The sequence below is a fragment of the Malaclemys terrapin genome, chromosome 11 (genome assembly GCF_027887155.1).
Source record: "Malaclemys terrapin pileata isolate rMalTer1 chromosome 11, rMalTer1.hap1, whole genome shotgun sequence".
Lineage (NCBI taxonomy): Eukaryota > Metazoa > Chordata > Testudines > Emydidae > Malaclemys > Malaclemys terrapin.
The window spans coordinates 38,180,458-38,204,528 of NC_071515.1; the positions used below are offsets into that span (position 1 = coordinate 38,180,458).

Sequence of the window (24,071 nt, forward strand, 5' to 3'; positions counted from 1 at the left end):
AGCAGAGGCTAGCTGCCTGGGCTTCTCAGATCTCTGAGTGGGGAGCTGGGCAGGTGCAGCCTAGCAGAGAGCTGGGCGCAGCTGGGCTCTAGCTGCCTGGCTTTCTTGTCAATTTCAGGGCTCCAGCACCTAGTCCTGAAATTGACAAGACAGCCAACAGCTAATGTAAGTAACGCAGTGTCTACACAGACACTGTGTCGTCCTGACTACACCAACATAAGCTCTATACCTCTCGTGGAGGTAGAGTTATTATGTCGGTGTAGTAGGGCATTTACATTGGCGGGACAAGGCTGTATTGTGTACACTGACATAATTAGGTCGACATAAATGGCCTTATGTTGATCTACCCTGTGTAGTGTAGATCAGGTCTTTGAGTGCTTGGTCTGCTGGCAGCGTGCACATCCTTGTTAGTGTGTGGCTTAGAGAGGAGCCTTTATGAGCAGCTAATGTCAGCAAAAAATGTGCATGGAAAGTGGGTAACTAGTCAATTAAAATGAGTAGGTTGTAGATACTACAAAGTAAAAGTACACTTCATTTTTTGGTTTTGAATGAAAACCTCTTAATCTGTTATCACATACAAGTACTGCTGGCAGGATGTTGTAAATAGAATAACTTGGGTATCACTGTAGAGTTCAATGACGCCTCTTTTCCCTCCCTTGTAAGCAGGCAAAGCCTTCGACAGTAGAAGTGTTGGAGAAAATTGATAAGGTATGTATTTTGCCTCCGCACTATTCCTGTTTTGTTTACTTTAGAAATAGACATCTAACATCTGGGCAGTTTTTTAAAATCACCAAGCTTTTACAAATATGGGAGGAGAGGAGGTTATATACATTTTAATTAGTGTTGGCAGAACTCAATTTTAACTTTTTAGAATTTTGTCATATATCAATGTGTTAAAATTTTTATTTATTTAAAACTATAAAGTTGCAGGAAGTTATCGGCGGGGGATCAGGTAATTATTTAATCCTCAGTAGACAGATTCAGAAAGTTAAAGCTTTATAACCATTAAAACACACATTGTCAACATCACATGTCAATATATACAAAGTAAATATCATTAAATCAAAATCTAAGTTCTTAAGCAGCATTTTTTTACTTTGCCTGTCTGTCTATTTTGATTATTATCAATGGAAATAATTTTTTGTTGGTTTGTGTGCATAAGGTGAAATCGATGTTTACTGACATTTACTGATAAAGAAAATCAAATCCTTCCAAGCATAATTGTAATTAAAATTATAATGGTGCTGATTCCAGACTTGAGCATTGATGTACTAGAGACTTGGAGTTTCAGGAGAAGGAAAGCAGAGAGCAGAACCTCAAAATTAAATGACTTTGAACATTAGTACTTCCTCAAGAAATAGCTACATAAGTTATAGTCTAAGTCTACATTTCAACAACTTGTAAAGTGAATGAATGTTAAATTGGCCTGGTTGGAGAATCTAATTAAGGCTAATGGTTAGGCCTTCATTTTTATATTCTCCAAAAAATGTCATTAGAAGAAAGTCCTATTCATTTGGCTCATTCAAAAAGCTTCAATGTAGGTTGTTGCAACTCTTATTATGGTGGTAAAATAAGACCATGGACAGAATAACTAAAGAGACAGTTCAGTGATCTTGTATGATTCTGGTCAGCATTTGTGAAATATGTCTGTTTATGGAGCAATGACCTGTTTTGAAATATCCAGTCTGTATTTTCATTGGCCAAATTAATGAAGGTGTGCGTAATCCTGTTGTCACTAAAAGCACAAAGCACTGCTAGATCATTTATCCATCTGACAAAAAAACAAAACAGCGTTAAAATATTCAGGACTGTATTATTAATGGGAGGGAGTACTAAAAAAATAAAAAATTGAAGTGGCTGCAATAGCTCAGCTTTGTCACAGAAGGAGATGGTACTATTAAAATATAAAAACATATTTTGAAGTTTCACAGATGCCTGTTAAAGCAACAGTACTCAAACTGGACTGCGGAACGCTTTGCTGTAAACACAATAAGCTGCCTGGTCCCATGATGCTGGTTCTCCCCCTTGTTTCCAAGTTACTAAATTCCATTAAGACAGCTAAAAATACATATATTCTTAATATCAGGGGGTAGCCATGTTAGTCTGTATCTACAAAAACAACAAGGAGTCTGGTGGCACTTGCATCTGAAGAAGTGAGGTCTTTACCCACGAAAGCTTATGCCCAAATAAATCTGTTAGACTTTAAGGTGCCACCAGACTCCTTGTTGTTTTTTATATATTCTTAATATCACTCTTGGGTTCCTGTAGTTGCCCAAGGAATGTTATCTGCTCATGAATGAAGGGCAATTGGTCCATGCCACAACCAATGTATTAAGGTGTAGTTGATGCTATGAAAACTGTTAGATCTGTTGGACAAACAGTGTCAAGTACAGAAAGCGTGATTGCTTTTGTAATGTTTTCAAATGTCATACTGAAATCCTCAACTTCAACAAACCTAATAAAGCATCAGTTAACTTCAGCCAATAGTCACTTAAAAATCCTTTATTTACAGGAAATCCAAGCATTAGAAGAATTTAGAGAAAAAAATCAGAGGCTACAGAAGCTATGGGTTGGAAGACTACTTCTCTACTCATCAGTTCTTTATCTTATTACGTGTTTAATTGTATATTTGTGGTATCTTCCTGATGAATGGACAGCAAGGCTGATTATGATGCTTCCATTTTTTGCATTTCCATTGATGTAAGTAAAATATGCCTTTTTCCTAACTGCTGTCTCTTTGTTGAAAGGAAGTGGAAAGTGAATCTCAGCAGGGGCCTGAATTTGTTTTTGACAACCCTTGAGTTATCACAACTTGCTGGATTTTCCCTTTAAAAGAGATCTGAGTAGTTAGGCACATGCTTTTTTTATGTTTTTGAGGGAAATGTCTCTGCTGGGTCTGGGTTTGGAGTGGAAAGATTTTTCTGTTCAAAAAGTGTCAACATCTGAAGATGCTTAGCTTATCAGAATGATACTCAGTAGGGTTATGTAAATCTGAACAGCTTTAAAATGAGTTTACAGTTGGGTTGAAGATAAGTTATACTCCTGTTCTGAGGTTTTTAAAGGGATATCATCAACTCAAAATCTAGTCCTTTAAAAAATATTTAAATTATTAGGGTACTACAGCTACTCCTAAAATTCCTGGACCATTTTTATGGCTTTATTATCTTTTAGATTTTAACAAAATTTTCTCACCCCATTGTCTGAAACAGTTGCACAAACAAAATACTTTGTAGGTAGTCGGAATGCTGGAAACTAAAACTGGAAAAGAAAAATGTTCTAATTTTTCAGTTTAAGTTCATTTTAGGTGCAACTAGCAAAACTATGTGAACGTTCAAGTTGAATTGATTTTTTTTTTTTTAAAGTTGATAGTGTCCCTTTAACGTGCATGAGTCTGACATGAGGAGCTGTTTATTGGAGTATTCTTGATAGAGTTTTTTCTTATTGTAGAATGCTATTAACTCTTTGAATATACAGTAGGAAAAATGGCTGCTAAGTTTATTTTAGTTCTATTTGTTTGAGCTGATTACTTTGCTTGTTAAGTGTCTTGTTTTCAAATTTTTGAGTTTAGTTTCAAATTTTACCCCTGCAGGAACTTAGGCTTGACAGGATTTTCACCTTGGATCACCTTTGTGTGGGAGCAGAGAGGCATGAAGTCTGTTTAGCCTTTTGGGGCTTTAATACAGATATTATAGCACAACTGATTTGTGCAGACTATGGACAGCAAAACTACATGCAAAAGTCTTTTAAAATGCTTTTTGCACATGTAGTAATCTTGCTATTCATAATACGTACTAAGTTGCTATACAATATTGATGTTCACTTGAAAATGGACATGCATTTCATGAAATAAAACATGTAGACCAATATACATGTACGGCAATATACTGACTGAACTGATCTGTAAATGAAGGCTCAAGTAGGCTTTGACAAAAGAGAATGAATAGGTTTTGTTTTTTTTCCTCCCTGATAGTATTGTGAAACAGGCTTTTTAGCTAGCCTGCTATTTATGCCAGCCTCTCTCTCATATTCAAATGTGGCAAATGAGTGTAGAAATGAGTACAGTAACTCCTCTCTTAAAGGTGTACTTATGTTCCTGAAAAATGCAACTTTAAGTGAAACGATGTTAAACTAATCCAATTTTCCCATAAGATTTAATGTAAATGCGGGGGGTTAGGTTCCAAGGAAATTTTTTGGGGGCAGACAAAAGGCATTATATACTGTACTGTGGTGGGGAGTCCAGTCCCCTTCAGTTTTCTTTGGCAGGTATGAATGGCAAGCAGCTGCCAGCATGTCTTCTCTCTCAGTCAAAAGGTGAACCTATGTTGAATGCTTGGTGCCATCCAGTACTAACTCGAGAGATTTTTCTGCCTTAAGCAAACTGGAAAATGTCTGCCTCCCCCACCTTGCAGTCACTCAATAACAGTACTGTGTTACGTCGCTCCCACAAGGTCTGAGCATGTTACTGATGCTGGTACAGTGAGCTAGGTTCTAGGAATATGTAGCATGTTTAACTTTGAAATACCTACATTTAAATAACTGAAGACTTGGGAAAAACAGTGGCACATAAGAAGGCCTCACTTCTTAAAACTGCAATTAGTTCCATTCAGAATTATTTTGTCTCATTCCTTCAGCTGAAACTTTAAATAGTTTAATTCTCTGATAATTAAATTGATAAGATTCTTCATTTAACCTTTTAAATTTGAGAGCTGGAGTGGACATTTTATAGTCCTAAAAAAGAGAATTTAGAGTGGAAACTTCAGTATTAATAGCACTATCTGGTTGCTCAACATATAGTACTAGGTGGTGGGGGTTGGGGGAAAGAAACTTGGCTTGGGAAAAAATACATAATTGTTAAAGGAAATAATGCTTCTGGGTTTATAGCCTACTCTCCAAAACAATTTAAGACCCTATAGACATATGATGCATCGTTGTATCATCACTTTATAGAGAATAGGTGCCACTCACATGACATATAAGGAATATGTCAGCAATCCTTATACTACTTTATAGCTATTTTAAAAATAGTTACTAAACCATGAATTTGAAAGCGGAATGTCAGTATAGTGTGCCTTTGTTAATCCTGTCTCTGTCAATGATTTGTTGTCTGTGACCTTCAGCAGTCACTTCACCTACATACCTTGACACCTGCATCTGGAAAGTTGGGATAGTAGTTAACTAACTTATCTCTCAGGGATTGTGTGCCTATTAATTGTTGTAAGCATTTTAATAATGTAATATATAAATGCTAAGTATGTGCTTATCAAACAGCGATATTAATGTGTTACATTAAAATGTGGAATTTTGCTTATTCTTTGTGATGCTAAACATGATTTTTGGTAACTCTTTGCTTTAACCTCGTGCAGACCTCTAATATTTATTATTGGCTTCATTTAATTCTGTGTCTGCCTTTAGATTTTTATATAGTGCCTATGACAAACAGGGTTTTATATAAAATTCTCAGTGAGGCTTGAAAATCTACTTGCCACTAGGGAGTTGGTAGATTTTCCTGACAACAAGCAAGAGGGGCTGAAAGCATCAGTTTAAGTAGCACTTGTTATTTTTTTAAAATAATAGTTTCTAATCCTTATGCCTGAAAGGAGAACCTTACTACTGTAAAATGAATGTAAATCAGTGCAGTTTTTTCTTCCTAAGAGTGCAGATAAACTGCTCCATTGTCTCTGCTAATATTCATAGTCTTATGAAGCAGCAGGATAAAACTGACAAGAGGTGGGTCAGCATCACTGCTGCTATTCAATTTTACAGGACTCTGACAAGAATAATGTCAGTTTACTCTTCTGCTTGGAAAAAGATTGAATGTAGCAAGTGCACAATAACGGTTTTTTGTGGACCTTTCTGGTACGACCCCTCCCCATTAACCTTCCAAATCTTCAGTTTTTTGAGTATAGCTGGTAAGTCTAGTCCTCAGGTTCGTATATGTCTGATAACTATTTCAAGGAGTAACCTGCAAATGAAGTTGTTTGCAGCAGATTACTTGAGCAGCATAGTCCTTGAATTTATAATGTTTCTACATGAAAATCAATCCTTGCTTGAATCCTTACATATTATAATATGTGACTAAATATGTGCCAGTCGTTTATTTTTAAAATTCTTATTATTATAGGTTTTACTGATTTACTTTTGGAGGGTATATATTACAACTTCCCCATGAAATATGACATTGCCATTGTGGCTGCTTCTTCATTAGCTCTTCACATAGTAATAATTTGTTTCATTATATTTTAATAGAAACATGACTGATTTTATGTAAATCAGTGCTGTGATGGGAGGAAATGCTGGCGCATCATTCATAACTTTCCACTTTATAATAGATTTGTGAAGATTTTCACTATTTTCTGCATAGTTGCTAAGGATGCTTTCCTTGAAGGAAGTGATTATAGATAATCTACTTTGAAAACGAGGTGTTACAAGGGAAATGTGACCTAGGAGTAATGTTACTTTTTCTGTTGGTGTCCTTTGCAACATTTGCAAGAAATGTTGGAGGGGAACAATGCCACCTTTTGTGAAAGTGTTCGACACTAGCTGTTCTGTGAAACTTGAGTTTCTATTAAACCTTCAGAATAGGCTACTTGTAAACCGTTTTGGAGGAGTGCTAGTCACTCCATAATTGAGGGTGAAGTTAGCTTCCCATTACAAATTCAACTATTTTGAGTTTTTATTAGTCTTAAAGTAAAATAACTTCTTTTCCCGCCCCGCAGAATCTGGTTTATAAGAACAGTGCTCATTTTCTTCTTTTCCAAAAGAACAGAAAGAAACAGTAAGTATCTTTTCAGTCTTTTTCAAATGCTGTGGAACTAATTAGTAGGACTGAGACTCAATATAATGGTATACAGGTACTTATATTAACTTCCAGGAGAGGAATGATGACTTCTTGGTTGAGGCACAGAACTGGGACTTGGTAGACTCTTAAATTCTGTTTCTGCCACTTACTTCCTTGGAAAGTCACTTAATCTCTTTTCTTCCCATCTCTAAAATGGCCTGTGGCATACAATAGTCCAATCTCCTTTGGGTTTCATTTACTTTTGAGATAAGAATACATGATCTAGTGGTCCCTTCTGGCCTTAAACTCTATGATTTTGTGTGAGAGACTCATATGGCCCCCTGACTAGAATATAAGCTCGATTGAATATAGGGCTTCAAAAATGTTACTACAAGTACTCTGGCAGTATTTTGACTGTCTTAACTTTCTCATGCTATGAGTAAGGGCAGAGACTGTTTATATGAAATAAGTTCTAAGGCTACTGCAATCTTCATTGTTTGTAGCATGGCTGTAATAGTATGCTATTAAAAAGCAGCAGCATCTTCTAAATGGGAAAGTGAGACAGGCAAGCATCATTTTCTTGATGCAATATTAATATGTTGTATTTTGAGAGCTGCCTATCCACTGCAATGGGAATTCCTGATTTTTTTTTTAAAGTAGTACAGATAGGTGGCATGAGAATAATTCAGAATGTTCAAAAGGGATGGCCAGAGTTCTAATAAAAGGATAAATTCTAAGGCAAAATTTAAAAACAGGCATTTGTGGTGGCGGGCCTGTCCATATCATTTAGAGTTCATGAAGAGACCTCTTCATTAAAGGCGAGATTGCCTTCAACACACCTTACTGATGTATGCGAAACATGTAAAGAGAATTGAGATTTGGCCCTGTGTCTTATGACTCAAAGGAGATTCAAGAGTTGTACTTGGGTTATTTGAAACTCCTTGTAATTTACCAAGTTAAGCAACATAACTTTTTGAGCATCTTTCCTCTGATTCAACACTGCTTAAATGTTTTAGATATAAATATACCTATAGCTTTATTTTTCAATGTGTTCCAGGATTATTTTCTTTAGAGATGAAAGTGTATCAGTGTCTTGTGCTAATATGTTGCACTTTTTTCACTTTCTGCAGTATCTGTGTAGTTTGCCTGGATATTTTAAGTTTACAGAAGTTTTAAACTCAACAGACTAACTTAATACTTTTTGTTAAACCTGTGTGTTGAGGGAATTTTTATGCAACTTGGAACATGCCAATATGAACTAAGTCTAACCATTCCAGGAAATGGGAAGGACAAAGCTCTCTACCTTAATTAAAAAGCTAGTGTCAAATTTTATTTGTTAATAGAGCTTGGATTACCTGAAAGCAGTGGGAATTTGAATGGGCAAAGGACACTAGGTTGTAATCTTAAACTGAACAATTTTGGCCAAAAACTAAACAGACTAGCTCAGACTTCTCTTCCTCCATACCCTTTTCCTTCTGAGTACAACTGTTAAACTTAATCCTAGTGACAGTGGGGTGGGAGTTTCTATTTTTGTTCTAGATGGGGCTATTCTGGGAGGCCAATCTTTTATCTTGTCTTTCTCTCTCACCACAAGCTGTAGTGGGGGAATTTATATTTTGCAGGGGAAGGTGAATGGTTTACATACTGCTTGATATTCTGTGTGTGGCTGTTGGGGGAGGACGGATAATGAGACTGTTGAATTGACCCACCATCATATGCTTGATGAAGCTTGGTCTCACTTTCATCAGATGCACGTGGTGGTTTCCTTGCTTTCTCAGCGTTTGACCAAAAACAGAACATGGAGGAGAGTAGGATGGTTGAAGATTACCTTGACTAAGGCAGAGGTGATGGTAATAGGTTGAGAGATTGGATCTTCAGGTGATGTGGTCGGGGGGATTTCAGTGTCCATTATTAAAATAACTCTTCCTTCAAGAGGCCCTCATTTGGGAATACTTTAAGACCTTTGTTTCTAGGGTGTCTGGGATCCATGTCACTAGTATCTCTTAATCTGTTTGGTTAGACATTTGATGTGCTTTCTCTGCTCTGGACCTAGTCTAGCCCTTAGGACTTTTTAAATTTTTTTTATTTAAATAACACTGGTTCCAAAATACTGGCTATATGGTACTGAGTCCTCGTTGTTTTCATCTGCTAAATTTAGCTGAGCGCTAAAATATGACACTTTCCTAATAGTGAGTTCCAGGAATTGCCACAGGGAGGTCATTTTAACCACCACTGGGAGGTGCTCCGTGAGGTTAACTTGTGGATCACTTTCCTTTCCACTTGTAATCTGTTAATTTTTATTGCCTGGGTCACTTTAATTGCCCATGCAGGTAAAATCCCATGGGAAGCAAGTCTAAGGGGAAAAACAATTGAAGACAGTTGGCAGTTTTTCGAAGACACATTATTAAGGGCACAAGAGCAAAATATCCCACTGCGTAGGAAAGATAGGAAGTATGGCAAGAGATGACCCTGGCTTAACCAGGAGATCTTCAATGATCTAAAACTCAAAAAAGAGTCCTACAAAAAGTGTAATTTGACTGAGTTTCCAAAGGATGAATATAAACAAATAACAAAAATATGTAGGGGCAAAATTAGAAAACCCAAGGCACAAAACGAGATCAAACTAGCCAGAGACATAAAAGGAAGCAAGAAAACATTGTACAAATACATTAGAAGCAAGAGAGAGACCAAGAACAGAGTAGGCCCATTACTCAATGAGGGGGGAACGACCATAACAGAAAATGTGGTAATGGCAGAGGTTCTTAACGACTTCTTTGTTTCGGTTTTCACCAAGAAGATTGGTGGCGATTGGACATCTAACATAGTGAATGCCAGTGAAAACGAGGTAGGATCAGAGTCTTTAAAATAGGGAAAGAACAAGCCAAAAATTACTTAAACAAGTTAGATGTCTTCAAATCACCAGGGCCTGATGACATGCACCCTAGAATATTCAAGGAGCTGACTGAGGAGATATCTGAGCCATTAGCAATTATCTTTGAAAAGTCATGGAAGAGGGAGAGATTCCAGAAGACTGGAAAAGGGCAAATATAGTGCCCATCTATAAAAAGGGAAATAAGGACAACCTGGGAAATTACAGACCAGTCAGCATAACTTTTGTACCCGGAAAGATAATGGAGAAAATAATTAAGCAATCAATTTGCAAACACGTAGAAGAAAATAAGGTGATAAATAACAGCATGGATTTGTCAAGAACAAATCGTGTCAAACCAACCTGATAGCTTTCTTTGACAGGGTAACAAGCCTCGTGGATGGGGGGAAGTGGTAGATGTGGTATATCTTGACTTTAGTAAGGCTTTTGATACTGTCTCACATGACCTTCTCATAAACAAATTAGGGAAATGCAACCTAGATGGAGCAACTATAAGGTGGGTGCATAACTGGTTGGAAAATCATTCCCAGAGAATAGTTATCAGTGGTTCACAGTCATGCTGGAAGGGCATAACAAGTGGGGTCCCACAGGGATCGGTTCTGGGTCCAGTTCTGTTCAATATCTTCATCAATGATTTAGATAATGGCAAAGGGAGTACACCAAGCTGGGAGGGTTTGCAAGTGCTTTGGAGGACAGGATTAAAATTCAAAATGATCTGGATAAACTGGAGAAATGGTCTGAAGTCAATAGGATGAAATTCAATAAGGACAAATGCAAAGTACTCCACTTAGGAAGGGACAATCAGTTGCACACATAGAAAATGAGAAATGACTGCCTAGGAAGGAGTATTGCGGAAAGGGATCTGGGGGTCATAGTGGATCACAAGCTAAATATGAGTCAACAGTGTAACGCTGTTGCAAAAAAAGCAAACCTCATTCTGGGATGTATTAACAGAGTATTGTAAGCAAGACACAAGAAGTAATTCTTCTGCTCTACTCCACGCTGATTAGGCTTCAACTGGAGTATTGTCCAGTTCTGGGCACCACATTTCAGGAAAGATGTGGACAAATTGGAGAAAGTCCAGAGAAGAGCAACAAAAATGACTAAAGGTTTAGAAAACATGACCTATGAGGAAAGAGTGGAAAAAACGGGGTTTGTTTAGTCTGGAGAAGACTGAGAGGGGACATAACAGTTTTCAAGTACATAAAAGGTTGTTACAAGGAGGAGGGAGAAAACTGTACTTATTAACCTCTGAGGATAGGACAAGAAACAATGGGCTTAAATTGCAGCAAGGGCAGTTTAGGTTGGACATTAGGAAAAACTTTGTAACTGTCAGAATGGTAAAGTACTGGAATAAATTGCCTAGGGAGGTTGTGGAATCTCCATCATTGAGGATTTTTAAGAGCAGGTTGGACAAATGCCTGTCAGGGATGGTATAGATAATGCTTAGTCCTGCCTTGAGTGCAGGGGACTGGACTAGATGACCTCTTGAGGTCCCTTCCAGTTCTATGATTCTATGTTTTAAAAATACTGCAGTGCTCATTGGGGCTGCAGTTGAAGACCACTGGGAAGTTGCACTTGGTGAAGAATGTAGCTGCTTGTCTGTTATATAGTATTAACCACTGGAACATCTTCCAATTGTTCAACTGTACTGGCATCATATTGCTTCTGGGTGCAGTTTGAGTTGTTGTCATTGATCTGTAGTCTTAAATGGTGTGGGCTATCTGGGAGGCTGCCTCTCTCTCGTAATTTGCTGTGGCAGTCAAATTCAGTAATGGTGTGTGTGACCATGGTGCCTGGAGGGGTCATATTGAGAATGCTTTCTCAGTGCAAATGGCAAGGAATAGGGCAGACAATCTCCAAAACCGGTGGTTTATTCTATAATTAGATTCACTAAGCCGGTAGCCAACTAGCTTCTGTAATATCACACTGGTTACCAAGAAGCCAAAATACAGTCCCCCTTTAAGCAATCCACCCTTTGGCTCCTATCCAGACAGCCAAGTCTAATATAGTGAGAGATTACTGAAAACTGTATTCACCATACTTAGTCCTACCAATTCCAGAAGAGCGGACACATTGCCTGCCAGGTCAATGAATATTTCAGATCTCACCCAAATACATTCTTACAGCCAATCCTTATTAACTAGATCTAAGACTTATTACTAAAAGAAAAAAAGAGAGTTATATATAGTTAATATACATACAAATGTGTATAAAAACCTTACGTTTGTTTCATAGCAGAGATGGTGAGAATGCTGATTTGTAAAAGTCTTTCTGAAATCAATGTAAAAGGTTATAGTCCAATAGGCAGTCCAGGTGCAGAGTTTCCTTCTGTGAGAATTCCAGGGTGAACCCAGAGTAAACCTGGAGGTCTTGTGGCTTAGACTTTCCCTGTCAAAGTTTAAGCAGATGTGAGATAAAAAGGATCAGGCCCAAAGCTTCCTTTATAGTTCTTTAGCAGGCTGATAGCCTCTTGACAACAATCATCACAGAAGGGCCTTCCTTTGATGAAGACTAGGTAATGTATATTGTTGCTTTGAAGCTAATCTTATGCTTCATATGCATACATAGGTAACTATTTGTATTAATTAACATAGGGCAATTAACCATTCAAACTATCAAGACAGTTCATTATGGCATAGACAGTGTAAGCTGAAGACAAAGTAAATAGTTTACTTCCTACAATATCTTATATATTATATCTTTGGTCTTTGATTCAATAGAATACAGTAACACGTCATTAAAAGATAGAAACAGGATTTTAGCATCTACAAACTAATTAAATCACATTGTTAAACTTCTAACAAGATATAGATAAACACAGACAAATACAGTTAGTATCTACTCTTGATTCTCCAGCAATACAGGCAAACATGTTAAAGATTCAAGTCTACTTAACATGGCTTTGATAACTATCTACAAGGAATGGCCCTGTTTACTATTCAGTGCCTCTTGTTAAGTTGTTATGGGTCACATACCAGTCCATAGTCTGTCAGTGTCACAGTGTGTGAGCAAACTGCCTTAATATTTAATCATTTGGGGGCTCTATGGCTCTGGAAACTACTCCTCCCAGCTGGCCCAACAACAGTGGGTTTCTAGGCCTTGCACCATACCTATTGATCTTTTCTGAGGACGAGGTTACTGGATTGGTGATAGCTGTCGCTTTGTATAAATTGTTTTAAATTATGTATGTGTGCCCAATTAAATACATTTGTGGTGGATGTTATAAATTAACAAATAAAATATCTTTGCTTTGATGAAAGAAGCCTACTAAATCAGCAAGAATTGAAATGTCATCTGAGAACACAAACACTAATGTAAACTCTTTTAAATTTTGAGTAACAATTCATAGATAATGTAATCTTATTCCAGTAGTCTTCTTTTATGAATTTGCGATGGCTTAAATAATGGTTATGTAATTCCATAATTTTAGTTTTCTTGTCACTATAGCCTTTTCTCGCTTATGTACTATCTTTGTGAAAAACTGATGCTGCAAAATAAATTTTGAGCCCACAAAATGAGCTGTACCGAGCAAGCTGTTAAATAACACTAAGGGAGGAAAAATAACTGTAAATACCTTTTATATTTTTTTGCTTGTTAGAATGCATTGTTCACCTATAAAGGAGGTAGCAGAGAATTGGTAGTATCCAGGGAATTCATTCTGACTTATTACAGTGAGTTTTCCATAAGTACTGAACTACTAGTATTGACTTTCAGGAAAAATCCCACATGCATTTGACTTAATTTTTTTCTCTTAGAGATAAAGGTTAGATGTTGTGCTTACTGGCTGTAACACTGTCCCTTCTATTCTGTAGTAATGAGATGAACTTCTGGTAGTCATATCTTCTCTTATAAAACTGGGATTTTGTTATATTTTGGAAATGCTGTCAGGATGAAATATATAGATCCCATTGATAAGTTTGGAAATGATCTAGTATTTGCAACTAGCATGCATGAGACTTGAATAAAATATATTAGATGGTGAGAGAGACAAACTTTGCTAAACACTAAAAATCATGGACCGAATAGAGACGCTGGATTTATGGCTTATTACAACAATCTGTAATACACTAACCCCTAACCCTCATGACTGGAGAATTGTTAACAGGCCACTTCACCTTGAATGGTCCCTTGAAATATGTGTTAATTCCTTATTGTATGCAGCCGTGACACTCTGAGTACATTTCCCAGACCTGAAGAAGAGCTCTAGGCAAGCTTGAAAGTTTGTCCCTCTTACCAACAGAAGTTGATCCAGTAAAAGATATTAACCAACCTTATCTCTTTAATATCCTAGGACCAACACAACTACAACAGCACTGTAGAAAGTGTATTAAACACGTGAATCTGGGACTCAAACAGCTGTATTAAAATTCAAACTAAAAGATTTTCTGTAGTCAACTGAATCAACATATTTAAGCAAACATTGCTATTGTTGCACCAATTTTAATGTAGGTCCAAACAAGACTTGTGCTGTACTAGTTTGTTTAATTAAGTGGTGCTTTAAAAGGTTTATAATAAAACTTGAAACTGCCAATAGGTTTAGGTGGCTTATTTAAAACTCTTATGTGAGAATAAACTAAGCACAAGAAGGATTTGCTAACGTACTGGGATTACTTGGGGCCAGTGAATGAAAATATTGTTTGGCTCTCACAAGTGAGACATATTCAATTAATCTATGCTGAAATATATTTATCACATTTTTAATATTAAAAACTAACATAAGTCTTGTTTTTTAGGTGAATCATTAGAAGAGCTAAAATCCCAAAAGAAAAAAATAGTGAGTAAATTTTTTTCAAATAAATCTATCATTATATCCTGTTAAACATTCCCTCTACAGCTCTGCTAACTGAGATTGACTATAGAACATAAGGTGGGAAAGAAAGGAAACTATCTTTTTGTAATGTGTTTACAATTTGTAATTTGAGGTCTTGTCCCTCACCAAAAATAACCTAAATTGATTCTTCCATTTGAAAATCAATCTCATTTTAGTTTATTTGGACGTCCCATCAAGCCAATGGTTTTGGGACTGTTGGATCAGTTTGTAGATCCATTTAATCAGGGCGTGAAAAACTTTCCTGAAGCCCACTGGCATGAGGACTAAGCTGACTAGTCAAGGTGAAAAATATCTGTGCTGCTATGTCACTAAAACCACACCCCAATAATTTAAAAATACAGTACACAATTGTATTTAATTGTAACATCATTAATTAACTCTGTTTACTTGAGGTTAAAAAAATGTTACTTTTGTTATCTTATTTCCCTTTCTGGCTTTGTTCTATATTTTCTTTTCTGTAATAGATTATAGTGCATCTTTTCCTGCATTGCCTTGACAGTTTCTTCTTTTCCTTCTTTCTCCCTGCAGTGTTCTCTATCTCCTTCCTTTCATTTCCTCTTCTCCAAATCTCCTTATATCCTTATATATAACATTTATTTCTCATTGACTTCTTGCAAGATCCTCTGCAATATTTCATTTATTTTAGCACTATTTAGCACTACACTTCATATCTAGGGGGCTTGCAATGCAATTTATGCAGACAATACATTTCAGACATCATGCACAGGATAACTAAGTGAGAGTCTAATCTTAAAATGGTCTAGAATTTATTTTATTTGGCAGATTGTCATTAACCGTCAGTAAGGGAAAAGCATCAGATCATTTGAATGGGGAATCCTTCTTGGTCCATAAAAAGATTGCAATAGAGCCTTGTTAATCCAGACTTCTGTTAACTGCAGACTTGCACTGAAAGTGGACTTCCAGGTTTGTAGTCTACTGGAACCACGTAAAAACTTTACTAGGCAGATACTTCATGCTACCTATAAGCCACTGTGATGCTTTGGAGCAAGGCTGCTTACCTGTCGGTGCCCTGCTGATGTTGACGGGGGGTCAGGGATAGGCTTGCATTGCTCACATACTATTTTTGTGGCGGTAGAGATCAAGAGACTGAAGGCAGGGAGGGCCTTGGAAAGGTATCCACCTTTCCCAGTGTATTTTCAGCAATCTAGAGCTGCAGTGGCAGTGCTCCCAGCAAGAGGTCTGAGTGAAGAAGGCTACTACAACCCGTTGACTGCATGGAGAGTCTGTGCTGTTTCTTCACCACCCCTCAGATTGACCCCTATTGCTCCCCAAAGGAAAGCAGAGGGGCATAATGAGAGAATATTGCTTCCCCTTGGTGATGGGATAGTGTTAGTGTCTACTAGCTCTCATGGCTGGGTCAGTTTTACAGGAGAGCTGAAATAGTTGTGGAGCCTCTCCTAAGGTCATCTGCTGGAGGGAAATGGAAAAGGCCTTCTTGTGGTGCTGGCTACTTGCCTTCAGTTTCCTCTTCCCTTGTGTGGCTACCAAAGAGCAATGAAAACATGACACCCATCTTTTAACGGCTCTCCATTAGCATGAACAGGAACAAGTAATTAGCCCAGTTTCAGGGCTTCTGAGTTGGGGGAGGAGCCAGAGGTTGACAAAGGTACTCCTTCATTTGGCCTTCCTAACGTGATATGTCACCATAACTGGCTCCTTCCCAAGCTTCCTTTCCCAGATCTTTCAGCCACTTTGAGATTTCCCTTCTGGACTCTCCTTCTCCTTAGAAATGTTATTGAGGGATGTGTATTCTAAATCCTTATTTCTGATCTCCTACTAAAGCTCCATTGCACTTTTTGCTAACCCCAATATCCTGCTCAAATTTCAGTTTAGGGAATTGCTTTTTACTTCCCTAATCATTTAGTGGTTTCAGTTGTGCTTAATGTACAATCTGGATAATATTTCATTTCCTGTCTTAAACCATTGTGAGTGTTGCTGTGAGCTGTTAAACAGATGCTGCATTTCCATTGTGAATGAAGTGAATTTTATTTACACATGTTCTGGGATCTATCTGGATAAGAAGGCACTATTATAGTTGTAAGCCATTATCACTAATCTGCAGGTGAGAAATGAAAATTGCAGACATCCCACCTTCTGCAAACTAGTGGTCCTGAAGTCTCAGTAAATTTATTTCTTAGCAGCGATAAATGACTGTTTGACAGAACTTACTTTTGTGGCCACTGACCTTTTAAGTTACCAACTGTTCACACCAGCAACCAAACATAATATGAAACTATAGTACTCTAAACAAAATATTATTTGATACCGGAATATCTGAGGAATAAGGTCCATCTGAGGCTCTGTAAAATACTTTATATTCACTGTACATATTAGCCATTTGTCATAACTATGCGTATCTGTGTTCTAAAGTTCAGCTTCCTCTGATGTTGGCTATTAACCGCTAAAAAGATACTTTACTAGTGATTACTTTTTTAATTAAGCCCATGTATTAGCTATAAAGCCACTTGAGTGCATTGTAAATAAAATGCTGTAATAATGAAGTGTTTTAATTATGCTCCCTAAAGTATGCATAATACTCAGTAAATTTTTATTTAAATTCTTAACATGTTCAGTTGTTTCTGAAAAGCAGTTTGAATGTAACCGTAAAGATGGAGTTTAGCCTTTAAAGTCACTTGAGCAAATTCCATGGCTGTTCTCCCAGTTAGTGAGTGTTCACAGCATTTGCAGCAAGCTAATTGCTTCTGCTAATAAATAATCTAAAATCGATGCTGACAGCAGTTAATTGGCACAGAGACTTTATTCTGTAAAGCACTTGGCTAACGACCTTCTTTAAATTAATAGCATTAAGTGCTATGAGGAAATAAATCTGAGGAATTGCCTGTCATTTGCTTGTCATGTCTAATAACTTCCAATAATGATAGCTGATAGATTTTTGCACATTCCATTATTGAAGTTGGTGCATGTAATTATTCTCCTCATTATATGTAAACAATTAACAATATTTGGTGTTTCCTTGCAATAAAGCAGTTGAGTACAAGTTAGAAACAATTTTTTTAAAACTAGATTTTGTTTCATTTGAATGCAGTTAATCAAAGTGGTTGAGCACAGTAATGCTTGGTTGGACTAGGTTTTGCACTTTTGCAAATTTTAATGTGATGCTTGTAAATAGAAAAATAAACATTTGAAAAAAAAATTTTTTTTTAAAAGAAGTCTGTCTTGACCTGTGAAACCTTTGTTTCTAGCTTGAAGAAGTAATGGAAAAGGAAACTTATAAGACTGCTAAATTAATTCTTGAAAGGTTTGATCCAGATTCTAAGAAGGCAAAGGTAGGAATCTGGTATCAGTACTAATTTATTATAAAATGTTTTCTCGATGCTACACTTTTATAATATTACTATAATTGACAGGAGGTTGAACTGCCATCTGCTGGAGCATCTGCAACTCCAAGACCTGGACAAGGTACTAGCTCTGTGAAATTGCTGCTCTTTATGAAAGATCAGTATTTATAGCAACAAATTCCATTAGAGGAATCTGTCCTTTTTTTTTTTTTTTTTTTTTTAATGGGAATTGTGTGGTAAACTGGGATTAAATTTTTGGGGGTATGGAGGGAATTGGTATTGGATTGTGCCTATTAGTTGCTCTTTATTTAGTAGTGGGTCTGTTATTTGATGAATTAATTTAATGCTTTTTCAGCCAGTTAAGTGTTTAATGCTGCTTGATGTTGATATAGTGTGAATCTGGCTCCTGAATGCGTCTTGTGTATCTTCAGATGTGAGATTTTTCTGGGTGGCAATCCCTCAGAATACTAGTTTGCAGTCAAGAGTTTTGTTCAGAGTTTTTTATGTAATGACTGATTTGGATTTCCTACCAACTCATTTGTATTTTTCTTTACCTAGCCAAAACACTCCCAGAGTAATGTTTTAGAGATAAAAGTAAATTCAGAGATCACCTGAATATTTTATGCAGTACTAAAACCTGATGGTTCTTAACTGTTTTAGACCTTTCCATTTAAAGGTTGTACTACTATGCATGCTAGTGAAATAGAAAACGATTATGTATTAAAAATCATTAAGGAAAAGGTTTATGCTGAGAAACATGCACTCTCCCACCCCAAAAGAGAAGGTAAAATTTATCACATCAAGTAGAATGGCTCTAATTCAGAAATATGGACTATAAATACACTAGTCTTTTTGGAAAACTTAAATGATTCTCCTGTTTAAAATTGATAACGTTAAGTAAATCTGAAACACTACAATAATAATGCCACTATTTCAAATCTAAATGTGTCGTTGGATGAATATAACTGAAGATTGCCCAGAATCTTTTTTTTTTTTTTTTTTACGGACTAATTTGCTTTTAAAGCAAGTCAATTCAATGGGGCTGCACAGGGTCTAGTGTTCACTACAAGTAATTATGGAATCAGAGGGATATGATTTTCAATCACAGATTCATGTTTCCAGCTGAGCACATATATAAGACTTGCCAAGCTCCCACATCTTTGGTTGCATGGTAGCCCTGACTGCTTTTGTGGAGTCTGGTTGGAAGACTCCTACATAGTCAAACCATTGTTTAGTTTTCATCCTTTTCCCACACTTGCTTGTGATCTGTTGTTTGGGAAGTAGGAAAGAGCTCGAGGAGGCCTAATTTTAAACCAGCCTGGCTATTTCAAGTCACTTTCTCACATGTCACAGCTTCTGGAATGCTGGTGATGATATTTGTACAACATTAAATAGATTATAATTTGCCACTAAAGCTGTTTGTATAATTCTCCTTCCAGTTGAATAAAATCCACTTTTTTTTCTTTTGCTCAATCTTCCAAAATTATCATGGTGGTGACAATGAGCAAGTTTTGCAGTGTGCTGTTTTCACAAACAGCCTTCTCCTTTGGTTTCCTGATGTCTTGGCAGCAGCCTTTGTCTTCTCTTCTGCATTATGTTTATCTGTCCTAATCCTAGTCGTAGATTCTAAAGCCAGAAGGGACCATTATGATCATGTATTCTGATCTCCTGAATAGCACCAGTCATAGAATTTCAGTGTGATTCCTGTCACAAGTCCTAACTTCTGTTTGAGCTACCCCATATCTTTTATCCTTTTAGTCCTCATTCTTTTTCTTGAGTTAGATCAGCAGATGCACCAGAGCTAGATCATCACTGCTCTCCTGAGCATTTGAGTAGTGCTGGGTGAAGAGTGAAGCTGCCTGGAAACATATTCCTAGTCTCTTTATAGGCATTGCTGCTCAAAGTGCTGTGTGAAAATTGGACTAGTTTGCTGTCAGCCCAGTATTAAATTTGTTAGTCTCTGATTTTCTTTAATTGATGTGTTTCACCTTATAGATCAGGCCATCAAGAAGAATATTGTTAGTTTCTCAAGTTTGGCTTGGGTAGTACAATTCAAAGTAGGTAGTAGCTCCAAGCCAAAACCAGTATCTGCTACTGGTTTGTGCAGTATATAATTCACTATTGGTGCAACTAAATATCAATTTCAAATTGATCCATATGATAAATGTAAATCTGCATGAATGTAATTAAATTAGTGAAACATTTAAATTATGTGCAAACCTTAATTAAGTTTTCTCTTCACTTAAACTGGTCAGAAGTGCAATAGATATCAGAAACTCAATTATCATTTAAATGTCAATACTTGTGAATTCTGTCCCCTTAAAAAGAGGATAAGTAATGATGAAAGTGTGACCAGATTGGTCTCAACTTTAATGTTGCACTCATGATAGATTTAAAAAAAAAAAAAATTTGAATAGATGAAAATGGAAACTATCTATAAAGCTGAAGAGCTGTTTACTTCAAAGATCTAGTGGATCCACAATTGCATAGCAGTCATTTCTCTGGAGAAAAGAATTAGTCTAAATGTGTGGCAATAATGCAATGCCCGTTGCTTTTTAAATAAATAGTTCTAGTCTTAAACAGTAGGATTAAAAACAATGAGGAGTCTGGTGACACCTTAAAGACTAACAGATTTATTTGGGCATAAGCTTTCGTGGGTAAACCCCCCACTTCTTCAGATACATGGAGTGAAAATTACAGATGCAGGCATAAATATACTGACACATGAAGAGAAGGGAGTTGAGAATCAGTGTTAACAAGGCCAATTCAGTCAGGGTGGATGTGGTCCACTCCAATAATTGAGAAGGAGGTATCAATACTAAGAGAGTGGGAATGGACCACATCCACTCTGAAATTGGCCTGCCTACTTGTCTGAGTACCACTCCACATGAGTGATTGCAGAATTTGGACCTAAGTGGCCTTAGACCAAAACGAGACCAAATCAAGGCTGTCTTTTTGTGACCTCAAACAGATAATTCCCAATGCGGAATTTAGTTTTCATATAACTGGTTTGCACATATACCCAGAAGAAACTCAATTGATTAATTGCAAGATATTCAAATAAAGGAAAATTTGGTAACTCTCTTCCATATTAAAAATGGGATCCAGGTGACACAATCATTCTATTAAATTGTGGCACTTTTCTGGAAGTGTAGAAATTTGGAATTTGAATAAGTGTTCATGTAGTTCAGCCCTGATAAATTCCATTTTCAGAATAAGACTAGTTGAGGATATAGAATCCAGTCTCTCTTATAGTTCTGCTTCCTTCTGGCAGTTACCCTATATTTGGGTGTAGGTCTCACTACAGGCAAGAATATATGCCAACATGTGCTGTTTCCAGCTTAATTGCCCAAATCCAGTTATTTGCTGGAACTATTTATTAGTACTTGTCACGGACTCACAGATCGTGCCCACTCTTGGCCCCGTGCGGTCCGTGGGGGGTGCCCCTTTTAGTGAGACAGCCCTTCTCGGGGGTCCACTCTCTCTCGGGGTCAGGCCCCTCCACCTCCTGGATCCACACCTCTCTGAACCTTAGCACGTCTGTCTCTGCCGTGGGCCTCCTCAGGGAGTCCACTCGCTCTGGACCCCCGGGGCCTCCACCCCGAAGGGGTTGATGCAACCCTGTTCTCTAGACCGGAGTGAATCTCAGCCAGCATGAAACAGGAGGGTTTATTGAGAGTTGAACACAGCACAGGAAACTCTCAGGGCCTCAGGCCTGGCCTCCCTCAGCCCAGCACATCCCAGTCTCCCTGCATCCAGGTGGGCTCTGCCTGCTCCTCCTCTCTAGCCCAGAGCCTCCCTGCTCCCAGCTGGGTATCTGAGATCACCGGCCGCAGGGCCCGCCTCTGTCCATTGTCTTCTCTCCAGGTAAACAGGGTTGTAAACCGGGCCTCCTCTCCTCGCTTCTGTCCTCTGGCTGGAACCGGCTGGTTAGGTCACTGGGTCCTCACTCTGCAGCCCATTGTCCTCCCACTGGCCAGAAAAGGCTGCGTCTTCTCAGCTGGGCCTCTGGGTCACCAGGTCGCCATGTCACCGGTCGCTGGGGTATCCATCCTCCCGGCCATGGCTGGGTCCCCACGTCCTCTCTCCGGTCCTCTGCAAACACACTCCCTCTCCCCTCACCTCGTTAAACGAGTAATACCCAGGGAAACTGAGTCCCACCCCCTCTGCATGCAAACCATTGAAACGCCATAGAAAATGAGAAAACCCCCCACTTTGTTACAGTACTCTAGTTTCCTTTTTGTCCCTACTACTTCAGCAGAAAACAGTTTTGCTTGACCAAACATATCACTGGCCTTTGAGCAAAAATATTCTGGTCCTTCTGGCACACAGGCCTAACATGTTACCATACTTATTCTGGGGTAGAGGTAGTTCTCCTGCCAGAGTTCATCAATCTCATTCCTGTGTATCTGTATGATTGCCAGTGGAGTTGTAGACCACCTGCTAAGGGGCGAACACTCCGAACCATTACTAGGTCTTCTGTTGAGACCAGTCTATTGCATGAGCCCCCTGAAGGGCAAATAAACCTAAAACCCAACATTAGGGAATTAGTAATATACCACTGAAAGATCTGACTTGATTCCAGATTGCTAGAATTTAGGCCTACCCATTTGATAGCTATTGAGCTTGTGAGCCTAGGAGTATTCATAATGGAAGTGTGTCCTTTTCTTAGTTGTAAATCTCAGAGCACCTAAAATTGAACGGCTAATGAAACATTTGTACGTCTAGAGAGTTGAAGCAGATTAGACATGTGAGAGAGCTTGTACTGGCACTGTCAGACGCATACCTGTTTGCTGGACAAAGGGGACTCCTGCTTTTTTCACAAGCATTAAATTACTTCATGATCTTTTAAGGTGAATGTGACTTGAATACTACAGCTACTAAAATATGCTCTTCTCCCAGTGGGAATAGTTTTCACTGAAATCAACAAACATTTGTGAAACCTTGCAGCAAAAATTGCCTATGGCATGTACTTTAGGAATAGAAAGATTCAGAGATTTAGCAGAGAAGTGGTGATTGGTCTAGGATAGGCATATAAGCATTGTCTACCCCAAGGGTCTCAAACATGCGGCCAGCAGGGTTATTTTCTGCGGCCCGCGAGCACCTTGCGGCCCCCTCCCCTCCTCCTGCCGCAACCCTCATCCCAACTCCCTGCCCTGAGCCCCCGCCACACCCCACACTCCTCCTGCTTCCCCTGGGGGCAGGGAGGGGGCAGAGTTGGGGTGGGGATTTCAGGGAAGGGGTTGGAATGGGGACAGGGAAGGGGTGGGAAGGGGCGGGGTGGAGTGGGTGCGGGGCTGAGGGCGGCAGGGGGGAGGTGTCAGTAAATGCGGCCCTCGGCCAATGTACTAGTCCTCATGTGGCCCTCGTGGTCATTTGAGTTTGAGACCCCGGGCCTACCCTATTCTTGCTGACTGAGGTGCAGCTGATGAAAGCAGGCCTCATATACACACACCACTGAAAATAGTATTTTTTTTTATTCTGTCTTTCTTTCTGTCTTTTCCATCCCCCTTCTGATGGCTTTGTCTGCAGGCTAAACAGCCCCTTTGTCCTCCCTAAGCCTGCAGACCACCACAAGAGCAGCAGGGCAGTGAAACTGCTTTAGCAAAAGGATTCTCCTCCCGCGCACCTTATGCATTGTTTGACAGTCTCTCTATCCCAGATGCTTTCACTGCTTCCGTATCCCCAGCCAGCAGTGCTCCTCCCTCTTCTCCCTTCTTGCTTCTATTCTGCAAAACCTTTGGAGGTTGATAGGCTGAGTCCTAAACCCCTGGGACAGCACAAAGCAGAATGCAGTCCTGACAATAAGGGCCCCACTGACTTTGTTCTGCATATGTGGTGAAAAAATACTATCTGTGGCGAGAGGTGAAGGACTGTATAGTGGAGGATGGTGAAAAAGATAATTACCAAAAAAAATTTGGACTAAGGAATGTAGAAGCAAGACAAAAGGGCACTGGCGGCGAAAGACTAAAAGAATGGGATAGAGAGGTAGGAGAAGGCTGAAATATGATACACGTGTACTTCAATTAGGATTTTACAAAGGAGATGTAGGAGGGATGGGAAGGTGGAGAGCTTAGTGGGAGAAGCGTGTTTGGCACAATTTATCCCTGGTAAATAATGGTTTATCACAGCTGTCTTTTCTAATGTCTGTTCTCAATCTAGTCTCTTTGGCTTTTTTTGTCTCCACTCTTTAGAGGAGAGAGAGATCTTGCCATACACTATGTGCAGCAGGCACACTGTTACCTCTTG

General features: G+C 38.5%; 1 protein-coding gene across 3 annotated transcripts in view; it reads left to right on the top strand.

Annotated features, from left to right (window-relative positions):
- LNPK (lunapark, ER junction formation factor) overlaps nucleotides 1-24,071 on the top strand; it is a 73,530-nt gene that overhangs the window by 8,577 nt on the left and 40,882 nt on the right. For 2 of the 3 annotated variants that reach the window (XM_054044347.1, XM_054044349.1), the window contains exons 3-8: nucleotides 664-708; nucleotides 2,513-2,700; nucleotides 6,717-6,775; nucleotides 14,405-14,445; nucleotides 17,727-17,810; nucleotides 17,892-17,943. In XM_054044347.1, the coding sequence (XP_053900322.1) occupies nucleotides 664-708; nucleotides 2,513-2,700; nucleotides 6,717-6,775; nucleotides 14,405-14,445; nucleotides 17,727-17,810; nucleotides 17,892-17,943 (469 nt within the window). The remainder of the gene's footprint in view (nucleotides 1-663; nucleotides 709-2,512; nucleotides 2,701-6,716; nucleotides 6,776-14,404; nucleotides 14,446-17,726; nucleotides 17,811-17,891; nucleotides 17,944-24,071) is intronic. The other variant, XM_054044348.1, reaches the window with a different exon arrangement.